At 40.9% G+C, this 27674-nt stretch overlaps 1 protein-coding gene across 3 annotated transcripts in view; it reads left to right on the top strand.

The window, feature by feature from the left end:
* adam12b (ADAM metallopeptidase domain 12b) overlaps positions 1–27674 on the top strand; it is a 73047-nt gene that overhangs the window by 38744 nt on the left and 6629 nt on the right. For 2 of the 3 annotated variants that reach the window (XM_046402003.1, XM_046402005.1), the window contains 11 exons: positions 2463–2611; positions 13500–13677; positions 16773–16862; positions 18559–18754; positions 18879–18987; positions 19461–19659; positions 20452–20529; positions 22317–22425; positions 22800–22986; positions 23967–24075; positions 25858–26109. In XM_046402003.1, coding sequence (XP_046257959.1) covers positions 2463–2611; positions 13500–13677; positions 16773–16862; positions 18559–18754; positions 18879–18987; positions 19461–19659; positions 20452–20529; positions 22317–22425; positions 22800–22986; positions 23967–24075; positions 25858–26109 — 1656 coding nt within the window. The remainder of the gene's footprint in view (positions 1–2462; positions 2612–13499; positions 13678–16772; positions 16863–18558; positions 18755–18878; positions 18988–19460; positions 19660–20451; positions 20530–22316; positions 22426–22799; positions 22987–23966; positions 24076–25857; positions 26110–27674) is intronic. The other variant, XM_046402004.1, reaches the window with a different exon arrangement.

Raw genomic sequence — 27674 nt, 5'->3', positions numbered from 1 at the left:
CTGTAGCGCTTGACACCCATGCCAAATCGCAAAGTGGTTATCAGCCCAGTGCCATTACGCCCCAGCCCAGATGTGCATCCTCCCTTAATAGATATGTTTTCTGCCGGCCGTGACTGTGCTGAGGCGTCTCCAGATGTTTGTCTTCCCCATTACTTCCAGATGGCAGATGGTTTGGACTGAGATTAAAGGGCCATGTAACCAGTTAGAGGGCGGCCAGATGACATGAACCATTTCTCAAACCATACTCTAGCACGTGTGTAAATCAGCCTCAAATCCTCTATTTGGGCCACATGTTCCTTTACTTTATTTGCTGAAATGTTATTTATTTTTTCAGACAAACTTGCATAGGTCTTTATGTGTGAATCGTTAGGGTTGAACTGTGACAGTAAAATCTTTTAGAAGATATTCTTGTCTGGGAGTTATTTTCTCACATGGCTGGAACTGATATCAGATTGACTATCAGAGCATTTCTCGGAACCAGCACTATCAAATTCTCACCATCACAACAATGGGCTTATAGCTGCTCCAAAGTAATGACTGTGGCTTCCAAGAGTTTCATCCATTTCTGCTGACTCTGATATTACACTTTTTTTTTTTTTTGAGGAAGCGCTCAGCTAGAAATTGCACACACACACAAACATATGGAGACACACTGATAAACATGACAGAGGCAGAGTAAAAGTTTTCCCATCTTTCTTGTTTAAAGGCGGCATGCAGCTCCCCATGATTCTGCTCTTTAATCAGAGCAGAAAATAAAACTGCTTGCCCTCAACCTTGACTTATGACCCCACCTTCAAAGGGAGCATGTGATTTTCTCATGTAGTTTCATGGGCGACCTCTTTCTCTGTGGTTGCCAAATTTGCAATGTTGAGTCATGTACATTATTAAGTATTCATCAATCAAGTTAGAGCTACCAAGTTAGTTCATTAAATTAATAGTTTAACATTTTAGGAAAATGTACAAGTTCACTTTCTGGCCGAGAGTCAGGTGAGAGTATTTATACTACTCTCATCTCTGTACAGAAGCTATTTGTTGATAAAGACAGCAGCTGGTTATCTTAGCTTAGCACAAAAGATGTAAACATGGGGTAACAGCTAGCCTGGCTCTGTCCAAAGGTATTGAGATCAAGGAACTTCCTGGACTCTCCTCTTCTTGCATGGCAGCCAAGAAATAATAACATAACATTAACACAGGAGCTCTAGGGGTATTTTGCGGTCCAAGACATTGGATTGTTAGATCATTTGGGTCCTGTCCATTGAGGGTGGGACCTCCAGATGGGAGGGTGGGTTGGGCTTAATCCAGTTCATGCCACAGCTTCTCAACCAGGTTGGCATCTGGGGAGTCTGCAGGCTGCTGTTGTGGTCTTTGAGACATTACTGAGCTGTTTTCAAAATGTAATGGGGTACATTTTCCAGCTGGGGGGAGGCTGCTGCTGAGGGTAAGAGCCATTGCCTTGGAGGGTGTATTTGGTCTGCAGTGTTTAGGTGGATGGTGTGTTTCAAAGAACATCCACATGATTGCCCAGGTTTCTCTGCAGAACATTGCATTGTAAAAATGATTAATGTCATTGACTTCACCTGTCAGTGGTTTTAATGTTGTAGCAGATTGGTGTATGTTCTCCTTTAAAACACAGGCTTGACATTTTTTATGCTTTCAATTTTGTACGGCTTAACAAACAGAACACAGTGTGTTAATCAGTGAGCTTCTTATGCTGAGCCAAGCTAACTCTAGTAAGCATATTTCTCAAAATGTCAAATTTGTGATAATGTCAAGGAGAATGTTTTTTCCAAAATACATGTGGGAAATTTATACAAAATCACCCATGAAGTAAATAAAAATTCTGTGCTTGGTGTATTGAGCTGCGTAATCTGTAAAAAATATAAGTCTATCTAATTTTGCAAACGGATGACACAATGATGATGACGACCGTCTCTGTCTGCTTTGTCCTCCCAGTCTCCCTTTCAACCTGTCTGTCTACAAATTTGTGTGGGGCTGAAACTTCCACCTTTCTCTCTTCATTCTCTCTTTCTGTCTGCCTTGTGAAGGGAAGTTGTCTCGCTTATCAATACAGCGACGAGTCATACAGCAGTAGGTTTATGGAGCTTACTGCAGTAGCTGTCTCCACTAGCAGTGGCTATGATTGGGTCTGCAGGGGTAATGGAATGGCAGATGAATTCAGGCCTCCATGAGGAGGATGAGTAATAGAAGACGGATGAGCAGGCAGATCGGACAGTTACTGAACTATTTGGGGAATCTGCAGCTTAGAAATTGTCTTCTTTGAACTTTGCATTTTTCTTTATTCCCTTGTTGTCAGTGCTGGTGCACTTCAGTTTGGCTTGCTTTTTACTCAAAGATGCTTTGAGTAAAAAATCAAGTAACTTTGATTGAATTTCACACATAGTCAAACATGCAAGATTACACATGATTAACATGTTCTGGGGTGCCCTTTATTCCCATCGCAGGATCACTCCGAGAACCCACTGGGTGCAGCCGTGACTTTGGCACACGAGCTGGGACACAATTTTGGCATGAACCACGACACCCCAGAGCGCGGCTGCGGCTGCAGGATGACTGTTGATCGCGGCGGCTGCATAATGACTCCCTCCACAGGGTGAGAAGCATTTTTTTTCATACAAAACAGTATCTATGAAGAGATCATAATGCTCCAAGCTTTACGTTTTAAAGTTAAGACAAATGTGTCATAAATGTTTATACGACTGGACTGGCAGCGGTAGCTTTAATTAGGGTAAAATTCAAAATAAATGTTCCCTGCGCTACACTGTCATTACAATAATTATGTTAGATGTGGGGTTTTGGAGCATTTCACTTCTTTATATGTAGACATGTGGATTTATATATGGATTGTAGTAGTTTTAGAGTGATTTAATTAGATTTTTTTCAATTCAGTTTGTTGTTTCTTCCAATAGAATGTGTGCTGGAAACAAAGTCGGCAAAAGCGGCTTCAGATTTAAAATCATTAGCTCAGACAGGTTTAAATTTGGGACTTAAGGCTGTTTCTCTCTGCTGTGGCTGCACTGGTTTAAACAGTTACCCTTTGACAGCTTTGTTTCACGCACAGCTATTAACTTTTTCAAATTAATTAGCAGCTTGATATGCACCTGAACAGTCAAAAAAAAAAAAAAGATTGATGAAGCTCAACTGTTTGTGAAGCTTAGATAATTTTCATCTGAACATGATGCTCCATTGTTTTTGTGTTCTTGTGTGAGATGTGGTTCAAACACGCATATAAACACCCACAGACACACACACTTTGGCCTGAGACTAAAGCAACTGCTCTAGCATTCTACTCTTGTTGCCTGGGTTGCTGAGATAACAGTGCTGCTGCAAGTGATGGACTCTGTGACTGTTAGTAAACAGCAAGCAGATAAGGGGAACCAAGAGTTCAATACCAGATTTCTCCGTTGGTCCGGTGCCAGTCCGGCTTGTCTGATGGTAAGTCCTGAAAAGCCACAGATGAATGTGGTCAGGATAGACTTCATAACGTTGTGAAGAAGATGGAGACAAAGGGCTGAAAGACACAGTTACTATTGTTACTATTTCAGAATCTAAATCAACAAAGAAACTGCTGACACAAACCCTCCCTCCACACACAAACCAGCGTCAGTACTAGCCTACATCTGTGCCAGACATTAATAGTATCAGTGGAGGTTAAATAATGCATGATAATGGGGACTTTGAGACTATAACAAGAAAGGTTGCCAGATCTTATAAACCTCTCAGGTCGAGCTAAGGGTACCATGCTTTAGCTGTTCGACTTCGAGACGGTGTTGGTGAGATGTAGAGAAAGTTGCAAACACACTCAGAGTTAGGAACAAAACTGTGCAACATGCACTTACAAGTGAAAACTCCTCTAAACTACAGACAGGACCAAAACTGTGGGTCTGTCACACCCACATCTTTCTCAGTTCTCATCTAGTCTTGAAAAACCTAAAACTGTAGTAGTCTGTGCATGATGCATTTATGAGGAAGGAACTATGTCTAGACTGATGAATTGACTAGACCAATACATATTGGTCATTATTAACATGTCGCAGGTGTATGAATAGTCAGATGGTGATCAGAACAGTTCTGATTTCTGGGAGCCGAGCTCCTCTTTGAATTGCTACTTAATGTTTCTAAAGGAGGAGCTGCAGCTGCATGGATGAAACACACAGTTACACCATGTGGACAAACAGATGAGGCAAAGCTCAATAAACCGAAGGATAGAAACAGGTAAATACATTCATTCAGTCATTTGCAGTCTATTCTGAACTTACTTCCATTAACAACGATGTGCTAAAATCATAGAAGTTAACATCTGAGTTTAGAGCAATGAACAGATTTTGAACACAGTCCCTGTGGATGTGTGATTTTGCTTTCACTAGTTGCAGCTCTTGTCATTTAACGCTAATCTTTAAAGTAGATAAAAGCATTAATTATGCTCAGAAATCAGCAGAGACACTGTAGAAACCACTAGTGGCTTATGAGTGCATCCTTCAAAAAAGTCACAAATCTGTACCAGGATTGTCCAAGAAAAACTTTTACCATACAAATAGACACAAATGAGGTTTTAGGAAGGCAGGGCTGTCGAAAACTATGCTTGTTTGTGCAGCTGCTGGCAACAGTGAGCTCATCTTACAACATTTATTTCAGAGAAAAAACAGTATAATGCAAGCAAAGCACCACTGGATTTATGCAGTGCAGTTTCACATATGAACAACTTGGCTTCAGCTCATCACCAGCCTGAGATGTTTAACGATGTCATGGAGAGAGTTTAGAAAAATGACTACATGATCTAAATGGGTTAGAATGAGTCACGGTATTATTGAATTCTTTTATAGGTTAATGAGGCACAGTCACCTCTTTTCAGCACTCCCTGCTACATAATTGAGATTAGACACATTAAGTTGAGAGAGGCGACCTTTCATTCTGAAACTCCCTTCTCTGTTTGCTAAGGGAAGGGTGTGAGATAAATCCATACACAGTGGCACAGTGACATTTTGCCTAGAAATTTTATGTTGATGCACCAACTCCAAGTATCAATATTTACCCCTTTTAATTATTAATACTTTAATTGAATACCCAATTTGATTGAGTTTTATGATGATGTTCATAAGGTAAACAGTCCAAGTTGCCTCATCAGAAGTGAGAAGTACACAATGAAAACTGAAAGATAGATAGATAGAAGTAGTAGTTTGTTTTTTTCACTGAGTCAGGGAGACGTGTCTTTACAATCTCGTGGAGGCCAGTGCGGTGCCATCTAGCTTTCAGCCACAGTCCAATTTTTGGTAAAACGTTTGGTAAAATGTTGGACTGTGAATTTATGGACTGTTTTAGCATCTTGCATCTCTCATCAACCATATTTCCAGCAGCAGCAGGCAGCTGTGTGCAGCAAAAACACTCAACTAGCTGGTGAACATAATGGATCATAGTTGATAGGAGCTAATGGTTGGTGGAGACTAAAAATGAGCTAAAAGGAGAGTGGGCATTGGATTTGCATTCGTCGGGTCACCAAAAGCACAATTCCAAATGAATGCTGATATTACTCCGTGTCTGTGTAAATAGGTGATTTTTTGCTAACACATTTGTCCTCATCAGTGTTGTGTTTGTACCTTGTTCTGGTGCCACTAAGACGCCAATAAAAGTTTAGTTAAGACTTCTTTAAGCTTATAATTATCTTATGTTTTATGGACCTCCTTTGTTCAGAGTGAGAGATCAGCTATGTTGTCTAGACAATGTTTTTGAGATGATATCAGTTGGGCTGCCTCTGATTATGAGCCAGTTTATGGTTTGAAGCTTGTCATGGGAAACAATTTGTTCAAGCCGTTATGCAAGTTCAAGCCATGCTTATCCAGTTTTCTCCCAAATTGAATTTCCTGAACTATCAGTCGGAATTCACACAGTTTCCTGTTGACAAAACTGATAATTTCACAAACCAATCTAGAACTCATTTCCCCCATCACAGATCTGTTTTTTCTTCTTTACATATAATTGCAGCCTCCTTTGACCCTCTGCAGAAATGCCTGCAGAATGTTAAACACATTGTTGTAAAGCAGTGTAACTCATTTGGCAGTATATGGGATACTCTCAGCTTTAGACTTGCTAATGGAGGAGAGGACAGGCTGCATCTAAATGACGTGATTATCAGTGACGCTGCCAGCTGTAATCAGGGCCAGGACACACGGAGAGAGATCCGCAGAGAGGTGCTTTATGCCTGGATAGACAGGCGGAGTGAGGAAGCGGTGCTTTTGCTTGTCTTTTATCTCCCTCAGAGGTAAAGCAGGAAGAGAAAGACAAAGAGAGAGGTGAGAGTGAGACACAAACAGAGGTGACAATGAAGAAATTATTTGGCTACACATGGATGTTTATGACAGGCATGTAAGCCATGAAGACTGGCCACGGGGGATTTCTGTCATAACAATGAGTGGAAATTTGAGGGACAGAGGAGAGAAACAGTGGTTTACATGGACATTTTGAAGTGGTGATGTTTTTTACAAGTTGAGCCAAGAGTTGCATCATATGAACGTGGGGAAAAAACTCAGAAGTACTTTCCTGAGTCTGTATGTGTTACTGAGCAGAAAGATGAAGCCCAGCAGGTAGCTGTGGCTAGGCTTTGAGGTCAAGTGGTGACTTCTTTGTCAACACAATATGAGGTAGCTTGTGACTCTTGTTATTTTCTTGTTGAAATGACAGAGTGCAGGTGAGGTGAGAAGGTGCAAAATGTCATTATCTGACGACATTCTGCCGAGGAGGGGAGAGAGAAAGCAAGCTAGGTTTGCTGGTGGGTGAATGGTTGCAGTAAATTTAGCTTGTGTTTTGCTTTTCGTCCTGATATTTAATCACCATAGGCTCCTGCCAGCATTGCAGCCTAACATTTCCTGAAAGGTCAGGCTTGTCTCTCCTGCTTAGCTGGACTAAATGCATGTCAGTCTGTGGTGCAGACTGGAGAGCAGGAGAGACAGCTTCATGTCACTCATGGAGCCTACAAACGTACGAGCTACACATCCATTTCGCACGTTTCCACAGGTTCAGGTTATCTGCAAGTCTAGTATTTCTTTCAATTTTTATGCTGATGATCCACAAATCTGTTAAATCTGTAAATCCATCAGACCTCGCCTCAGTTTCTTCGCTCACATCCTGTGTTGTAGCCATAAGGTCTTGTGTAAATCAGACCTTAGTTTCCCATGGTTTGCAGTGTGCCCAAAGGGAGTAATCTTTGATTCGGACCTGAGCCTTTCTAAACATTTTAGCAATATCACCAAATCAGCTATTTGCCAAATCAGTACTGCTAAGATTAGGTAATTTCTTTCATTCAGCGGATGTGCAAGCTCTCAGTCATGTCTATAACCATCTAGATTGCTAGAACTCATACCCCTGAAATAAATTAACCTCCTCCAACAAATATGTGCACATTTCTCATGCCTTCTTCTTCTTCATTTGTGGAATTGGGACTCAGACAGGCCACTTTAATGTCATGTTTTAAAAGTCTTTTAAAACTCGTTTTCATAAAATGGCTTTTAATTATTTAAGCTCAATTATTTATTTTTTTTGTAACTGCGCTGTGTTTTACCAGTTTTTATGGCTGTGAATCACTTTGTAAACTTGCTTTTGAAAAGAGCTATGTAAATGAAGCTTGTTATTATTATTTATTATTGTTATAAACCCTGATATTTCCTCCTCCTCTGAACCCCCTGGCCTCACACTGACTTGATCAAGCTGACAGCAATCATCTGCATGGCACATATGGCTGTAGAGCCAGGAAAAGCTGCTTGGTGCACTAGAGACTGGATCTCTGCCTTTCAGGACATTGTAAAGCCTTAGATTAATGCTCTAGTGATCCACCGAGTTTACATATGCAATTCAGTTTGCTCATCACTAGCAGGAATACTCAACCTGTGAAAGCAGATATTTAATTGTATGTCTGTGGCTTTGGAGAGGCTCTCATTGATGCTGTTATCAAGGTTATCTCAGGCACGGGACTTAATTATTTCTAATAGAAAGTCTGCACAGCAAACTTGAGATGTCAGGTTTCAAAGGAGGAAAGGAGTGTTGGAGTGTTTGCTAATCGGTTGCATTATGGGAAATGTAGAATTCAGTGTTTTTCGAGCATGACCTATTAGGGCAAAAATGTAGCATGTCTCAACATCTGCTGTTTTGATATTTCACCATTTTTTCCTCTATTCTGTGTCTTGTTAGTCCCCCAACTTAATGGAAATGCAATATTACATCACTATTGAAAACCATTATGTTGTTAATTTCCGGACAGTGTGTCAGTTGATAAGCTGTACACAACACTGAATATGGGCTTGGTTGTGTTGAATGATATGATGTTTTTGTTGTTGCTGTTCTGATTGTGATGTTTGGTATGAATCGCTTGCTCAATTAAAGAAAGTGAAAATAGATAATCATCATTGGGTCCTCTAAGCACTGTGTGACTGAACACTGTCAGGTGTGGGGAGGAAGTGTATAAAGCGGCTCTGCAGTAGATGCACTCTTGGGTGCAGATATGTGCCTGGAGATAAATTGCTATCGTCAGCACTTCAGCAAAAATCTCTATGCTTTGTCTGAAGTTGTGTATGCTTTGAAAGCTTTGTTTTTGGTGACACTTACCTTGTACGTACCTGAGCAGATGGCATGTGTTGACAGAGAACATAAAAGGAAAGTCACTCGTACACGGCAGAAGGAGAGTTGCTGGCAGTTTACTCTGAGTTTTCTTTTTACGTTGTTTGGTGAAACTTTTTTCATTTTGTTTCACGGACTCCTGCCTCCAATTCTTCAACATCTCCATTAAAGTTGCCTGATGAAGTACATTTCCTGTCCATTATATGAGAAACCAGGACTACGGTCATCATTACAGCAGATAGGTAAACCAAGTGAAGAGTATGCTGGTTCTGGGTGGAGTCTTTGACCTCTAATAGTGCTATGAAGCTTTTTTGTCTATGATTGGGTACTTGTTTCATTTCAAGGATATGCACAAACAATTATACAATACACATACCGGCCAGTGGTTTCACAACATTACACGGATATTTAGTAATGTGCCACGATAGGCAGCAACTGGACTGAAGCACCGAATGGAAAATACTTACAAATAAAAAAGGAAAGGTTAGACTTGTACTTTGCTTTGTGATCAATAAGGCAAAATCCACTGGGGCGCACTGCTTGCAAAAATGAAAAAGCACTTTTCCGTTCTCAGTAGCAGACATGGCAACATGGGAGGGTGTAAATATATTTCCATTTAAATATTACTTAATGAAAATGTTCATATTTGAAATGTTTTATTAGCTTTCTTATAGATTAGGCATAGCCAATAAAAAACAGAGTAGATAAGTAGATTGAATCTGTTTTCCCCCTCTGTGAGAGCTGCGCTAATCGAGTCTGTTGCTTGTCAGTGTTGTAGCACCATACATTTTCCTTTGTTTATATCACAAATGTATGTATGACATATTTGCCATTCAAACATTACCCACGGCCAGAAATGAGGTGACTAATTAGATTTTGTGTAACTGTTGTGCACAGTCAAATCAGTTCCACCCCAGCAAACTACACCTGGAGTGGGTGCAGGACTTTATGCTAATATTATCCAGGGAAACCTACACTCTCTGCTCAGCTAATTTCCTGGATAGCAGAGCAGCCGTGTGGGCTCAGCTGTGATAATACACACCTTCGATGTGGGTCTGCCGCAGACTAAAGCTCAGCTCTTAATACATTATCCAATGCTGATTTACAGTAAGTTTTTCTATAGGTTTATCAAAATTGTGGTGGTGTGAACATGGTTATTGACTTCAGGGTTTTTTATTTCTTTTGATTGAGATCGTGCCTGTAAGTGAACACATACTGCAAATGGGCACAACCCAAACAAAACCCATTAAAGGACTTGCAGCGTCTTACTATGAGCAAAAGGGTCCTCTTACTCTTGACAGGTTTCTGTGTTTTTGTTGTCACAGAGCTCTTCTCACTGGTTTGAATTGGGTGGGCCACAAATGTAATCACAACCACATGTACACACTGATAAATTAAATGTATTCTTGATGCATAATAATTTACCTACTTAATCTTTTATTTTATGTTCATTTAGTCATAAATATTTAAAGCCAGTTAAGTCCAGTTTCTGTGGCTGTTGCTGGCCTTTCATTCGGGCCAGATCATTGCATGGCCTGCCTGTCTGTCTCCCTATGTATGTACCTTCCTACCTGCATGCACTCTGCCAATGCATTCATTGCATGTAACTGGACTCAAACAGCAGCTTAAGATTTCCCAATGCTAACATGCTAGCTTGATAGCAGCTGTGAGTAACTACTAACAAAAGCCATGTTTGTTTTTGATTTTTTTTTCTTTCGGATACTTTCAAAATTGAGTCAGTCTTAGACGCAGTTAGAAACCACATTCATGTGGGCTTTAGTTACATTTATGATATATTAAAAGTTCAACAAATAAGCATTACAAAGACATTCTGTCCAGTTGGAATGCTAATTGCACATTCTCCATACTTCCACAGGCATCATCTGCATCACTTACAAAGTGAACAGTCATGTTGTCTTTTCCTATTCACATAAATTACTTTCCATCCTCCCTCTGAAAGTCACAGACGTTCAGCTGTTGCGAACAGACACTTGGAAAGCCCCAAAACATATTCTGTCCTTGATTATGCATTTGTGCTCATCTGCATCGGACAATAAACTCCTTCGATGTATCTGCTCATTTCCATTAAGAACTACACCTGGCAGTGGGTGATGGGGAAATTGGATATTCTTGCAGCATCCCTGAACACCCTGTGAGGCTGACACTGCATCTGTTGCCAGGATGGAGTGGGCACCTGTTACCTGGAGGGATGTCAGCTGCAAATTAGCAGAGGAGCTCAATTATCAAAGCCCTGTTCATACACAATCACTGGCCTCGTTGGACATCAGTCCAAGGAAGATCATTAGAATTATTTTTTGGCTCCTGTCATGACTGCTTGAGGTGCCCTCTACTTTAAATTGTCAGGCATATAAATGACAGAGCATGTCTTAATTGCTCATAGGTAGAGAGCTGTGTTTAATTGGCTTTAAAGGTCATTCAAAATCCAATCAGTAATATTGCTTTACTTTTTGATTTTGTGAGTCAGCTAGACTCAACTTTGGTGGACATTTTCTAGTACACATTGTTCGTATTTTACATCACTGGACCAATGGGATGGCTGTACACTATGTTAGAGGTTATAGTGGATGCATGCTTGTTCAGTTAAGTATGTTTCTGGGTTTTTTTTCTCAAAGGTAAATCAGTCAGTAGTCTGCAGAAGGGAATTAGCCCTTCAAAACATAAGCTCTCCTCTGCTTGTGCCTCAAACAAAGCATGGCTGTATACAGAGACACCTGAATTTATGTTGTTTTTAGCATTCATGTATCAACTGGATCTTGCTAATACTTTCCATGTGGGTCTAAAAGAAATCTGATTTTCCTCAGTGAACAAACTGACAGATGCCCGCCCCAACTTTTACCATTAATATCAGTTTATAGAGAACAGACTCTATTTACCTCTCATGCACAGTCCACCCCCTCATGTAGATCCCTAAGCATGTCTGTGTTCTGTTATCAGTGGCAGCCCATGCTATTTAAGAAGGGTTTGGTCTGCTTTGTGCCATAATTTGATCTGCATAGCCTGTCGGTCCTTGATGTAGTGCATGCGTCTGCAGGCACAGGGCAGCAAAGCTCTGTTTGTCTGTGTTACGGTTAAAAAAAAAAAGAAAAGACTAACAAGTGGATTATGTGAACAGACGAGACAGGAAGATTGGCTTTTGGTCAGCCAGAGATGAAAGCAACACTCAAAGGTAGCCAGCCTGAATGAACTGGACACAGCGGTTTTACCAAAGGGTGATTGTTAGAAAAGGATGTTTTTTCTTTGGAAATCTGTGTTCTCTTGGTAAAACAACAGTCCTCTTTATCATTGAATGCCTCCACTGTTATGTCCAGTCCCATCAGGAGGAGCTTCACCATAGTCAGCTAAGAGCAGTGAAATATCCATGCAGTTGCAGCAGCCAAATCCCCCTTAGGCAAAGCCGGGCTCCGCAAACATATTTTGTGTGATGTTGAATTTGCAAAAATCTGCCTTGTCAAGCAGCGAACTTTGCAGTCTCCACGCCCTGCTGTGTTTGAAGACCCCAGTCAGTCTATCGTTCCATAAGTACGAGTATGACATGTTTCTCAGTGAAGTCAAGCTTTTCAAGCATCCAATGCCAGCTGTCTCTCTCTGTGCCATGTCTGCCAATCCTCTCTGCTAGCCGTTGCTGCCCGCCACATCCTCTTTTTGAAGCTGTCCCACTGTGACTGTGTGAGCTGTGAGATACTCATCCCCAGAGCCTGCTTTTCTCTGTCAGTCCTTCTCTGAGGCTTTTCTTGTTTGTTAGCTGGCATTCAGCATGAGGTTGAGACTGTCGTACTCTGTGTTGTAGTACCGCATGTATTGTGTGTCCTGTGGCTTGTGTTTCATCCTGCCAATGTGTTTACAGAGGTCAAAGAAGATCACAGGCCTTAAAGGAGGTTAAGCACGGGGGTGGGTTTTTAAAAAGGGAGGCCAACAAACAATCTCTCTGTGGTGGTTGCCTTTCTTTGTGGTCATTTTGCATCACTTTGTGGTTTTTCTGGATAAACAGCAATATTTCTGCTATGCGTATGTCTGCTTTATGGTCTGCGGTCTTTTTGGGTGGTACCACCCATATCCCCCCTCTGGCCCCACCCCTGGTGAAACATAATTCTATCAGTGATCAACGATTTCATTCCTTCCTTTCTTTCCCCTACATCCGTCTACATATTACTTTTGTTTTCACTTTTAATCTCTTCTTATTTTTCGCTTCCTAGGCTTATAGATGCTCTAGCAGGAGAACCATTCATCTTGGCATCTCAGCTGTTATTGGCAATCTCACAATTCCATCTTTAAAGTCGTAACATTTTCTCGTTTTCAATACAAAGTCCAATTTCTTCTCTCGCTAAATTAGACATTAGTCAGCCCTTCAGGTAAGCAAACCCAGAGAGTGAAATTAATGTGGTAGAAATTGTGTGGTTTCGGGCTTGCTATTTTATCAAGTTTTCACGTACGCACATGCTGTACACACAAACACACACACAAGTGATCCACATCCATCATACTCCTCCTCATGCTCTTCCCTCCAGTCAGCTCTTTAAATTGTCCCAGTCTGGCCAGGATATGCCTCTTGAAAATGTAGCTGCCAGAGAAAATGTTTCTCTTATGTATTGAGTAGGATAGAAAATCTATTGAACTGGAGCTCATACGATGTCAGTGGACCATTAAATTTGGGAGAAAAGGCCTCTTGAATGAGCAGACTGACTAAAGCTCTGTCTGTGTTCTGGCTCCATAGAATGAGTCCACTTTTCTCCAGATCATTTTGGTTTTTCAACAGTAAAATCACACATGAAGCAGGACTTTTTCTTTCTTCTTTTTTCAATATCATATCTCTTTGTTCTTTCAGTTCCGTCAGCCTTGTTCTTCCATTCTCCCCGTAGGTATCCATTCCCGACAGTTTTCAGTACATGCAGTAAGAAGGACCTTGCTGCCAGTCTGGAGAAGGGCGTCGGCATGTGTTTGTACAACATGCCCGAGGTCAAGGTGCTCTATGGTGGCCAGAAGTGTGGCAATGGCTACGTGGAGGAGGGAGAAGAGTGTGATTGCGGGGAGCCAGAGGTAAGATCGAAAGCAAAGGCCTTCATCTTCACTTGTTTCAGTTCAGTGAATCGGTCTCCAACACCGTGGTTGTCCTGGGCAGCTGTGTATAAATATTTGAATGGGAAACAGTGTGTTAAAAAGCAAATGTTTTTCGAAGATAAACAAAAGTTACAAGACAAAATCAGTTATGAAAATCAATTTTAAGTGTTTGGTCAGTCAGGATTCAGCCAAGTGTAGTTAATGTGATTCAGAAAAATGCCAATACTTAGAAGTACTAACTTTTCTAACTTGATACTCCCTTTAAAAAAAACATTGTCTAAAGAAAACAATGGTGCCTGTCCTGGTAGAAGTCCTGTAAGCAATCACCCAGAACCACAACAAACTTCACATTAAACTTTCTCTTGAAATTGACATTGTTTTTGTGACTTAAAAGCACCGAAAACTGCCGTATAAGATGTAACCTAAAAGCTCAGTAAGCCACCCGAGGCCTCCGATGTAAGTGTTTTATTTACATCACACCTTGTCTTCCACATGTGTTGAGCATTGCCCTGACAGGCTGCCACGGTGATGTCATATCCTTTTTGAGGGCCCATTAATCAAACCACTGTCCAACTGTGTGACAAAGGAAACAAACAAAAGCGTAATCGGGTTGAGGCTGAAATAAGCTTTCTTTGGCTGTGCCACCCAAACAACTGGGCACGCTCTGATGCATGTGTCCAGCTAGGCACACACAATTTGTTTCTTGCTCTCTCTCTCTCTCTCTATCTCTCTCTCTCTCTCACACACACATACACGCACACACACACACACACACACTGAAGTGAGAAAAAGATGTGGAGAGCATGTATCACTCAGTTGCAAACAAGGCAGCTGCATGTCTATTAAAGCCTAAAACCAAAGGAGATTTCATGATGATGAACATGTAACGAAAATCTCTCAAGGTTGATGGATGCAGATCGGCACGGTGGTGCGGTGGTTAGCACTGTCGCCTCATAGCAAGAGGGTTCCAGGTTCGAATCCCGGTCTGGGCCCTTCCATGTGGAGTTTGCATGTTCTCCCTGTGCCTGCGTGGGTTTTCTCTGCGTACTCCTGCTTCCTCCCACAATACCAAAAACATGCACGTTAGGTTAATTGGCTACTCTACATTGGGCCATAGGTGTGAATGTGTGGTTGTTTGTCTTTGTGTGTTGGCCCTGCGCTTGACTGGCGACCAGTCCAGGGTGACTGGTCGCCCGTAGTCAGCTGGGATAGGCTCCAGCTCCCCCGCGACCCTGACGGCTAAGCGGTATAGAAGATGGATGGATGGATGTTTGCAGACTGATTGGGGCTGCCTTGATAGTATCAAATATGCTTGATATTTAGGTTTTAAAATCTGGATGATTTGGTCAGGTAGTACCTTCAGAGTGAGACCTCACTAGCCAGAGGAAGAGAGAGACATCCCAGAGCAGTTGGTGGTGTTGCCAGGCAACAATAAACATTGTAGCCCTTGAGGTCAGCTAGCATACTGCTGTTGATGGATATTAAAACTGACAATTAAATTTTTTATCTCACTTAAGAATGTAAAACCTAGTTTGACCATGTCCTTAATTACTTTCTCTTTGAGACATGTTTATCCCTCTGGTTTTTTTTGTTTGTTTGTTTGTTTTTCTCACTGCAAGGCGAATCTACAGCAAGTTGTTGCACCACCTCAGTCTCCACTTTGTTTACATCTGTTTCGTGTGAGGTGGTGCATTGCTCCCCCTGGCTCCTGTGGTGTGTCTGTGTTTGAGGTTAGAGAGAAGAACATCTATGAAGTTTGTCCAAATGTCTGTGATGCAACAGGGGTTTTGAAATCTTTTAGGATTGTAAAACTCCTGTAACCGGTGAACGCAGCAGTCAGCACTGGCTAAAATGACAATCCCTACATTATCTGAATCAAAAAAGAGAGAGAAAATAATCTGTATTCCGTAAAGAATCTGTAATATGTAGTTTAGCCTTCAGTCATATTTGCTAACTAACTCTTAAAACTTGACTGACTCAACAATGTGTTTGATTATTTGGTTAAGTGTTGTTATGACTATGTATCCCATCATTTTGAGGGGACTGTAGGTAGTATTTTAGTGGAGTCATTGTGTGTTTGACGACCATCAGACTAACTATATGATTTACATTTGCCAACTCAATCTCTTAAAGTTTGCTCCTTCATAACCCACATGATATCACTACAGAGGCCCTGCTTGTTTTAACTGCCAGCCCACTTAGACCTAGAGATGAAAGCCTTTTCTTTCCTTTCTAAACAATAGGCTTACGTCAGGGCCAAGAGGTAAACAGCCAGACTCATAAAACCTCACATCAACCAAGAATTATATGTCCAACAATCCAGTTTACTCCAGTTCCCAGCCTTCAACATGTCTCGCCATTACCTTAGAGCCCCACAAGCAAAACTGCCTTGTGGAAAGAAGATAAATTATATTGTTGATATTTGACACTACTTGGAAAACAAAGCTGATGTGTTTGGGCGTCCAATAAAAAATAAATATTGCAACACCTCCCTGAAGTATTTTACAGCATTACTCCCCTCTCAACTTTTCCCAACGTATCCTCTCTGATCGGTTTCTGCCAACGGCCAGCTGATCTTGTCATCATGGTGAAGTGTCTACAATCTTCACCTCTTAAGGGCTTTCAAATCCCTCTCCTGCTCCTGTCCGTGATACCTTAATAGTCAACCCTGTCACATCTTTCCGCTGTCTACATCAGATCAGACTTGAAGACCTTAGCACACATCCTCCCAACTGCTATACCTGATTTCTTTCCTTTGCTTGTCAGCTTCACGGTTCCCACTTTATTTTATTATTTTTTTTTTTTACATGGATCATTGCATTAAACACACTCCTTTTTAAGTTCAAAGGTCTCAGGAATTCCTAAATCCAGAACATATGAGTTTCTGTTAATATGTCTACATGTCTCAAAAGGTCTCCCGGTCAGAGTAAACAAGGTGGGAATCCACAGGACAGGAAATGCCCTCCCGTGACCTGAAAGTCTTGGTCTGAAAGGGACCAGCTGACAGATGAACCCCAGAGTGGTGATCAGGTCCACATGTTATTAACTATTTGGTTTTCTTTCCTTTATTCCAGGAATGTATGAACCCATGCTGCAACGCCACCACATGCACACTCAAAGGAGATGCCGTGTGCGCCCACGGACAGTGCTGTGAAGACTGCAGGGTAAGGCTTTTCATGCAGCCCAGGGGAGTTATGCATTCTCCCTCCACTTTGGACATCTTTTTCCTGATTTAAGATTTGGATTTCTTTTTCCCCACTCTCATAGCTGAAAAAGTCTCATGTGCTCCTGTGAACAATGCAGAAAGCTTTCCATTGCAGAGATGGACATTTTTCATTTCCTAACTCAAGTGCATGACCAAAAACTCCCTGACACTCATTTAATTCTGTCTGGTTGGTTATTAAGAGTCTCATAACAGTGTGGTGTTGGATATTATTAAATATCTCGTGTCAGTTCCTTTAAATTTTGTCTCTTTTAGCTCAGTAGGCAGGTTTTAGTAGCGGACAACTTCTCAAATTAGATTACATTAAGTTCATTTTCACCGTGTGTCTTTTGCTTTGACATGGAAATCTTTTGTCGGTCAGTTCACCAGTAGATCGGTATACTTGATTAAACTCACACCACCACAGCAAACTCCTGAGTTAGACTTCAGTGACTTTCTTCAACACTTTCTACATAAATCTTTCAGTATCTCAGATGTGTGTCCTCTGTTTGAAAAGGAACATTTGTTGAAGGTGATTAAACGATTAAAGGTTCCTGTACAGACCTCCATTTTGAGAGAAATGTGTGTATAACCTAAACAGTACTGTACTGTGCACGATTTAGCTATTCTCTTGTCAGATTGGTTTATAAAAATGTGTTTACGTCAGCAACTGATAATCCCACTAATCATCACACATTTTTGAACATTCATCCAGCAAAATATGAAAGATGTGAGCAAATAGGAATTAAATTATAATCGGCCTGAAGTCTTCTCTAGTTTCTAAAATCAGTTCTAACTGCTTATTATTGTTAAGGGATCCGCCAGAGAAGCTGAGGTGATCGTCCTTCACACTCACTGTGGTCATTAATTGAGCCTTGAACTGCAAAATCAATTTAAAAATCCATCACAACTGAGAACACTTTCCTTACTTGATATTATTTTTAATCAGTCTAGCAGCAGAGCTCTGTGAATGGCAATGTTGGTCCAACACTTCAGTCTGTTGGTCCAGACTGAAATATCTAACATTTACGTTTTCCTGAGGAAGAATCCGGATGGCCTTTCGTCCAGTAATACCACAGGGTTCACGTTTGTGTTTTTTAATGAATTCATTGGTTGCAATGATTGCAGTCCCAGACCAGATTGTATAAATTCGATACAAACATTCATGTCCCACTTAGGATGAATTGTAATAGTTTTTGTGAGCTTCTAACTCTTCCCCTAGTGGCATCATCAGGTCAAAATTATAAATTGTCCAATACTTTATTTGATGACCAGAATCCCATCCGCTTCAGCTTGCACTTTGTGTTAAATTCTAACTAGCAAATCATTATGGTTATTATTATAACCATGTGAGTTATTATACTGCTTAGCATTGTTATTGTAAGCATGTTAGCTTACTGATCTTAGTATTTTGCTCAAAGCGTGGCAGTAGACTCCTACCCCTGTGTCCTACAGTTGTTGTTCATTGCTATCCCCTCCTTTCGCACGCCACATGCCAAATAATGCAAAAGCATTGTTACTCTATTTGTACATTTGCACAGACCTGTCAAGTTTCAGTAAAGACACAATAATTACAAAGCCCAGAAACCTTTTACAGATCAGTGAAGTCAGCAGTGTTGCAGGTCTGAAAGAGCTTCCTGTACTGTGTGTGTTTACAGCTGAAACCGGCTGGCACCCAGTGTCGAGAATCCAGTAACTCCTGCGACCTGCCAGAGTTCTGTACTGGTGCCAACCCTCACTGCCCAGCCAATGTTTATCTGCATGATGGGCACGCCTGTCACAACGTCGAAGGCTACTGCTATAACGGCATCTGCCAGACTCACGAGCAACAGTGCATCACCCTGTGGGGACAAGGTAAACCAAAGGCAACTAATACACTGGACATAATCTTTGCTTTCATTCGGAGAATCCTTCATTTCATTTTGCTAATTGTATTTTTGCATTTTCCATGTTTTTCTTTGTTGTCTGTTGTTTGCAGGAGCCAAGCCTGCCCCTGGGATATGCTTTGAGCGAGTCAACTCTGCAGGAGATCCTTATGGGAACTGTGGGAAAGACTCCAAAGGCTCCTTTGCCAAATGTGATGCGAGGTAAGACTCTGCAGCTGTCCTGATGCGGCAGAGGTACAGAGAAGTTGCTGTGCATAACACAACTGATTAGCTTAAGTGGTGTCATTAGCAATCATCGTTACGTTGTGAAATCTGACATGTGATCTTCAAACAAAAGTTTACACGGGTGAAAAATGTAATTTGAGAAAGATAGCAGCTAATTATGTTCTACAGAAAGCATTCATGAATCATTTCATGCTATTCTTGTTGTCTAATTGTACTAAAGATCTTCTCCCTTTGGGTGAATTCTGTAATCAAGCTCTTTGTTAATTGATGTAATTGCTTTAATGGCCGGAGGACTGAAGCAATGCAGCTCTCCTCAGCAGTCTTTCATCTTTCTCTACAGTTACTTATGTTTCTCTGTGATTGACAGGCCCATACATATCAGAGCTTTTTGATTAACTGTTTTATTATGTGCTTTTTGATGTTTGTGTGCACACATGTGTTGTACACAGGGATGCAAAGTGTGGTAAAATTCAGTGCCAGGGAGGAGCCAACAGGCCAGTGATTGGAACAAACGCTGTTTCCATTGAAACCAACATCCCACTTCAAGAGGGAGGACGTATTCTGTGTCGAGGAACACACGTTTACCTGGGTGATGACATGCCTGATCCTGGACTGGTTCTAGCTGGTACGAAGTGTGGAGACGGCATGGTGAGTGGTCAGTTTATCATTTGATTGTAAAGAGTCCGAGCACAAGGTTATCTTTAATTCTTCTGAAGTAGCACAGATGATTCTCAGGCTTCAGTATTGTGGTAGTGTTTCTAGTCTGTTATCATGCAAGCTGCTATATAATGCTATATTATTTGTCCTGTAGAGATCCCAAAAGGCTGACCACTGTATAATCCTGTATAGTCCCCTGAGCACTGAGCAAAGAGTACTGCAGTACATAGCCAAGGCAAAGGAGAGGTTGTCCTCCTGAGAATCTGGTGTTCCACATCTTTACATCTTAACTAAAGCTACAAAAATGGGCAAGACACTCACGGCAACCAGTTATTTTTTTTAGGTGTCCCTCTTCACTTTCAGTAACTGTATAGCAACGCTGTAACTTCAGGAATGTAACTTATTTGCAGACTCCACCTGCCTCTACACTCTCCAGCTGTGTTTTACTATTTTCTGTAGTGCTGAAGATATGGCACAGGTTTATAGGACACATAACCCAGAACTCACCAGGCTGCACTTGCTGTGCTGCTTTGCAAATATGCATGGTGTAAAATATGCTTGTGTTTATAGACAAGGATGCTGCAACTGTCCCATCCAATTTGAGCCTGTCCACAAGACAGATAGAGTCTTGTGCCAATGAGGAGTGAGATTGATTGGGCTAAGAGCATCAAGGTAGCCAGTGAGAGGCAGAATAAGAGGCGTTGTTCTCTGGGAATTTTTGCATTCATCTTCATTGGCTCTTTAATTCTGCACTTGCTTTATGTTGCTTTTCCCTTTTTACAGGTGTGCCTAAATCGGCAGTGCCAGAATGTCAGTGTCTTTGGTGTGCATGAGTGCTCTGGCAAGTGCAATGGACGCGGGGTGAGTGCAGAGTACCTATTAGCTCAGTGCTTTGTGTTAAATTATTCACTGTAGAGAGTAGAACAATGAAGCATCCTTCAAGGACTCACTTTGTCACTTTTTGAGTAGCAAAATTAATACTGTCTTACTGCCTCATAATTGCAAACAATAGCAGAGCAACAGTGTGTTTACAGTGGAGCCTGTGAGTCATGGCAGCTGCTCCTCTTCTGTGTGATCCATCTTCATTGTCCCACTGAGGATAAATCAACCCCATTTAACAGCATCATTTATGGTCTACTCTTAGTGTTGTCCATCATCTTCTGACTGTACAGTGAGAGAAGACACAGTGCAGCACTGCAGGGAGAGACTACAATACTCTTTGATCACTTTTCTCTTTCCTCTTTCCAGTCCTTATCAATTATTCAACAGGGGGTGCTTTTATGTTTGATTTATTTTGTTGTTTAGTTTTTAGAATCAAATATTCACCAGGGTGTAAATCAACATACACAAACCTCTGATCTTCACTGTCAATTATGGCGGTTTATCGGGCGGACATTATTTACAATGAGAAATCAAAGCTGTGATCCAAAAATTGCATGTTTCTTATACTCATATATCTTGCACCTGCCCAAATATGCCTGAGTTGAATTTGTCGGTCAGTAATAATCATAATAATAGAAAAAACACTTTCATGCTCAACAGCAAATAAAACTTTCTCGTCCTAACTGTTGGTCAATGAAAATAATTACATAAAACATACTATGTAAGATGTTTTCCCATTAAGATAGTGAACTTGAGATGCACTTTCCCTCATGCAGAAATATCTGCCAAATGAGTTTGTTTGCCATTTTCTCCAACACATCGCACAGTGCAAGACCTGACTGCAAAAGTAATAATTCTGAAAGAATATTGCTCACGTGCAAGTCAACTCACTTTGCACTGCACAGCTTGTATAGGCTGTATTCAGGTACATTGGTATATTTGTGTGTTGCTCATTTAGGGGGTGAAAAGCCGCTAATATATACTCAAGTCATATCAAGTATCAAGTAGACATTAAGAAATATATAGATAACAATGTGAAGCGTGATCTTTTCTGACAGTATTAATTACTCAATTACAATCAAGCATTCAGTGGACAGCGTAATCTGTCTCTGAGTAATTGTTTTTGTATGCATCTTCACACTGAGTGTTGATTCAACATAAGACAGACAGATAATGTTACCCTGTCCTCAGTGTTGTAACATTTTCCCTTCATACAAACATAAAACTCCCCCAAATCATACCTCCCTCTGAGCCCCCAAGTGCCTCTTAACCCCGTCACCAGTGCTAAGGAGTGTCCATGGCCTGGAGGCAGGGAATGCACTTGACTGTACGTCTGTGCTAAATGTAAATCCCCCACAGCTGCACAACTCCCTCTGCACCTCCCTGCAACCTCCTGCCAACTGACAGCTGGACTGAGTTATCCCGCTAGGGAATCCTCCTGGATCAGACTCCTTCGCTGGAAACCTGAGGCTTTACGAGATGGACTCCCCCATCTACATGTTTTATCTATTATGATAGAGTACGCACACACTCGCACAGCCAGTGTCCTCTTATATTGAAAGTCACTCAGGCTAACTGAATGAGAGTGGTTTATTTATAAAAAATAAACCAATTCGGTTTTCATCTTGTGATTCAGGCTTAGGCCTTTTGTAGAGTACAATGCATCATTTATACCTGGGGTTTTGCTGGTAGGAATACATATTCCTTTTGATAACATTTGACAGAGAAAGGAAGTCTCAAAATAGAGTATAACTGCCCTTTTTCAGGTGTGCAACAACAAGAAGAATTGCCATTGTGAAGCACACTGGGCCCCTCCATTCTGTGAGAAGGAAGGCTTTGGTGGGAGCATTGACAGTGGGCCAATGAGGCTGGCAGGTAGGATGGACATTTCTATCCTGACTCATCTAGATAGAGAGACAACAGCGCCAACTCAGAAATAAGCAACAACACAAAGCTGCACCAGCACATCTCTGTATAACTCGAACATCTATTTTCTTGCAGAGTCAGTACTGGATTGATGTGTGGTTTGGACTGGAGTGTAACTTTCCTAGAGCAACACAATTCCCCTATCCACACAGTAATACATCAGACAACACAGTCTGTAGACTCAAAAGAAAAGGAAGTTAGTTTTAGTCCTTAGAGTGAGCAACAGAAACAAGGAGAGATATGTGTATCACAAACTGTGCTGCTGACTGTGGCCCAGCTGTAATGGTCTTTGCGTTATGTCCTGTCATTGTTTTGTGCTGTAGATGCGCGTGTGTGTGTATTAATGTGCGTGTTGTCGTATATGGCATCAGCCGACAGTGTGGTCATTACCGTGGCAATCCTGGTCACCCTAGTCAGTCTTCTGGCAACCACCGTGATCATCTTTGTGAAGAGGAAGACTTTCCTGCGCCTCCTATTCACCAATAAGAAGAGCACCTTGGAGAAACTCAGGTGACTGTGGCTCAGTGACATGTTGTAAGGATGTTTCAGCTGCAGCAAATCCCACTGAGAAATTCAAGTTATTGTATTAACATCACAAGTTAAGTTCTTGTTCCTGCTGCTTGTTTTGAAGTGAAATTGATTCATTACTTTCACATCTTATTTTCTACAAACTCAAGTTAATTTATTAAGACTCAATTTTTAGCTTGGGTGCACCAAGCTGGCTGTGCGCAACATTTAGCAAAACAAAGTGCTTGTTTTTGTGTGAAACATCAATCTTTAACTTATCTTCAAGGGTAGAATTCATGATCCAAATCTAAATGAAAGTGCCACCCTAGCACCAAAATGTAGAAAACAGGACAGGATATGCTCCTGATAATTTCCAAGAAGTTTGTAATTGTAATTTTATAAGTAATTTGGTTATAATATTAGGGAAAGGTAAGTTACATAGTTTATCAGCAACTATTCTTTTTATATGGAAATTATTTAGAAACACAGTGGAACAACAGGCCTGTATTTTCAACTGTGATCAGTTTAGGAAATGTTTATTTTTCATATACAATAGAACTTTCTGACTCTGCACCACATATACAAACGTGAATATAACAGAAATTTACTGTAAAAATATAACACAAGTACATGGTCAAACCAACTATAGTTTGGGCCTTTAAAGCACATGAAAATTTGGTATTTACTATTAATTTAAGACAACAATTATTAATGGCTAAATAAACAAGAATCAAAGTTTGGAGGAAAAAAAAACATTCTTAGATAACATTTATTAAGATTTCACATTCAAAAACTCTCACTCATTTAATTTCCTTCATTTGGGACTGTGTGGGTTTGGTTTCATCACATTTGATTGATGGTGACAACATGAATCAGATGTTTGTAAACTATACTTCTGAACATCTCAGAAATTGAGTCCATTCGAAATGTATGTTTTTTTTAAAAAAACTACAGATTGGACCTTTAAAAACTTGTTTTTATAGATCTGTGGAGGCCAACAGGCCAACCAGCCCCATCAGGACTCAGCCCATGTATAGGCCCACACCACAGCGCAAGCCTCCACCCAAACCCTCTGGAGCCAACATTTATAAGGTGAGTCGTTCCCTTCAACACGTCTGTTTCAACATCTGTCAAACAGATCGACCTGTGTGCCCGAACGTACACTGTATGTTCATATACACCCCAGTATTTCCTGTATGTGTGTGTCTGTGCGTGCACTCATTTCTTTCACGACCCATTTTATTTGATTTCTTTTGCAATCGCACTTACCTGCAGCCAAGTCTTGGCTTAGAGTCGTCATGCTTCCAGGCTTGTTCACAACACAAGATGACGGCAGGCGGGGTAACTGATTCAGCCTCACCATGTATCTCTCGAAATATGAATAATTACGGTGCAGTTGTTTTCAGGAGGCAGAGAAACTTTAATTGAAACTCAGGATGTTCTTATTTGAGCCTCTTTATTATTTGTTTTTGATTAAGAAAATAATAATACTAATAATAATGAGAAGAGAGCAGAGCTGATTCAGATAGAGGAGGGAAGAAGATTTTGATTTGTTTGTTGGCAGCGATAAGCACACAGGCAGATTACCTATCATTTGTATGTGCATGACAAGCATTTACATGCATACGCGTGTGTATGTGGATCTGATTTGTTTTTGCTTTGGCCTGTACTGGCAGCAACTATGTAGAAAAGTTATATCTCATATCATAATTGTGGCAGAAGTTCATCCAGGTTATGTTTAGTACATTTCAGTCCATCGGCGTGACGATTTCAAGCCGTCTGTCCACTCTTATTATGGTCACCACTTGCTAGTGTCCAGATGTCCATCAGCATTGCAGCAGCTCTCTTTGAATACATCTGCATTGTGTGTGTGTGGGTGTGTGTGTGTGTGTGTGTGTTGTCCAGCAGCCAAATCCTCTGTAGCCATTTTAGGTGTTATTGGTTTGTTCTGGACCCGAGGTGGAACAGCTGGTCAGGACATGTGGTCAGACTCTGGCTTTTACAATTTCAGAACGTCGTATCTAATAATGTTGTTTTCCACTTTTATGGCCGACTCTGACATCAGCTATTTCACACTAACGAGAGCTTCATAACTAAAGTAGAGTTTTACTTTTTATACCAATGTTACACTGTAATATGTCAGGACAGGATGAGGGCTGCAACTAATTATTATATTTATGTTTAGCTAATTTGCTGATTATTTTCCTTTAATTTAAGGATCTATAAGGTGGAAAAACACCTTAACATTTTTAAATCAAAGATCAAGTGTTTCCAGGTTGTTGCTCATTTTGTCTGACCAAAAGTTTAAAACCAAAAGGTATTCAATAGTTATTTCATTTACAAAGATACTCTCGTTTGAGAAGCTGGAACCAGCAACATACTTACAGCTGCACTGATCAGTTTATACACCAATTAGTCAATTGAAAGAAAATTAATCGGCAGCTATGTTGATAATTGATTAAGTGTTTCAGTCATTTTTCTCAAACATTTGCTTGTTCCCACGTCTTAAAAGTATGGATGAACAGTCTTTGGGTTTTGAACTGTTGGTTGAGCAAAAGAAGCAGTTTGAAGACGTCACTTTGGGCTCTTGGAAATTATGATGACCGTTTTTTCACAATTTAGGAAGAATCCCATGTGTAAACAATAAAATGAATCATGGCTGAATCCCATTTAGCTGCTTCAGTCTCAGAGTAGTGTTGTTGTGCATGCTGGCTCACTGTCACACTGTCTTGGCTTACTGGGTTAGTAAAACAAAGATCATTAATGCCGTTAGCAACGCCTGTGCCTTTCCTGCAGTGACAAAGTCATATGTACCGCTGAGACACCAGATGATACATTACAGAAAATAACATTCATCTCTCATTGTCTTTTCAGGCATCTCTTCTCAGTGCCGAGCCTCTCCTCCCTCCGCACAACTTCCACTCTCACAGCCTGCGCCGACTGCCCCTCTACCAGCCCCTGCACATCAGCCAGCCCATGCCGGTGTCCCTGAGCGTGGGCCAGCCCAGCCTGCCTCCTCTCCCAGCCCAGCGCAGGGTCCTGCCTGCCCACACCTCCTTCTCACCACCTCGAGTGCCGCCTTTTCTCAGTCTGCCACGTCAGCACCCGGTGTACAGAGTGGACCAGGTTTGTTTGCACAAAAGCCCAAATTCTGCTTTAGATCTCCACAGAGTCTAGAATTCATAGATTCTGCAAAGTTTGTAGCTTTTACTTAAATAGTATAAATAAATTTGTAATACTTTAAAATGGGAATTTATAGACCACAGCTTTAATGGAGCATATACACAACATAGGCCATTCAATTCAGGTTGTGCATATTTCACTGTACATCACTCCTGATCATTTTCTAATCCACCACACCACGTTTTCCAAGGTTTCCACATTGATTTCTTATATCATGTTTTAGGCAACTATCAGTTTTATTTCATTTTAACGTAAAAGTATGAAGACAAATCTGCTGAGGCTTGAAACAGGTCACAGTGAACGTTTAGGTTGCTTTGTTTGTTTGTTTTATCAAAGTTACATTCTCATTGTATTCTCATGTTTCTCTGGAGCTTTAAGTTGGGTCACGTCTGCTGTAGCTGTAGGGTTTGTTTTTTTTTTTTCTGATCATCTTGAGGACTTCTAGTCCTTGTTAGGTTAACATTTGAAACTTCAAGTTCATTCTTGACCTCAGGATAGACCAATTATTGTCCTGGGTGATTATGGAATCCGATGTTCAGCATTTTTTGCGTTTTATTTCAGAATACTTTACTGATCCCTGGGGGAAGTTGGGTTTGTTTGTTTATTTATTAGTTAGTTTTGACTGATTATCAATAATATAAATTCATTTAAAAATACCCTAGTTTTCTCTTATGCAGCACTTTGTGGTCTGGCTCAGTATCCCACTCCGTTCCACTTGTCATTTATCAGTCTCCTTGATCACTTAAAATCTGTATTGTTATCAGCTCTGAAACGAACATGTTGGTAGGTCCCTAAATTCCATCAGACGTGAGATAAACAACAGACTTGTCAGATGTCACAGTTTCCTCGTGGTTTTAAAATCACAGCCTGGTCAGACCACATCACAGTACTATAACTTTATCAATAACTAAAGAGAAGAAATGCTGTCTGTGATGGATTACCTACACCAAGCAAATTTTAAGTCTCATCATTATCATGCCATACTGAAATTAATAGAAACCACTGGAATGGAATAGAAGGTAAGACATCAGTATGTAAACCTGGCGTTCTTTTTTTAAAATGGATTGCAGTAATGTAAAATATATGTAAATTGTAGTTAATGGTCTAAAACTTGTACCGCTGCCTGTATGGTCATTTTTAAAGCTTGTAGCAAAGTGTTGGATACAAGAAACTCACTGCATTTCTGCACTGCGGTTGGTTTCCTTGCCCACATATCGACAGCAAAATTCAATCCGTCTCCCTCTCTGTGACCCAACCCCTGAGTAAGGTGCTGCTTTATGCCGAGCCGGCAGTATTGGATGCAGTGTAGATAGTAAATTCATCTGTTCGCTGAATTTGGTGATGGATCCAAATCCTGATTCCGTTCCTGTATCAGTGCAGCGAGAGGACTTGTGTTGGATGTCGGCGCTGCGTGAGCCGCAGCGGGGTGCACGGATAATTGACAGACTTGTGCTGCTTTGAAAACAGGAGGAATTTAGCTTTGTGCTGTGACACTTTGTGTCTCTTGG

Source organism: Scatophagus argus, chromosome 10 (assembly GCF_020382885.2).
Source record: "Scatophagus argus isolate fScaArg1 chromosome 10, fScaArg1.pri, whole genome shotgun sequence".
NCBI classification, from domain to species: Eukaryota; Metazoa; Chordata; class Actinopteri; family Scatophagidae; genus Scatophagus; species Scatophagus argus.
Note: the sequence above shows the minus strand (reverse complement) of the source record. Positions and strands in the feature narration are given on the sequence as shown.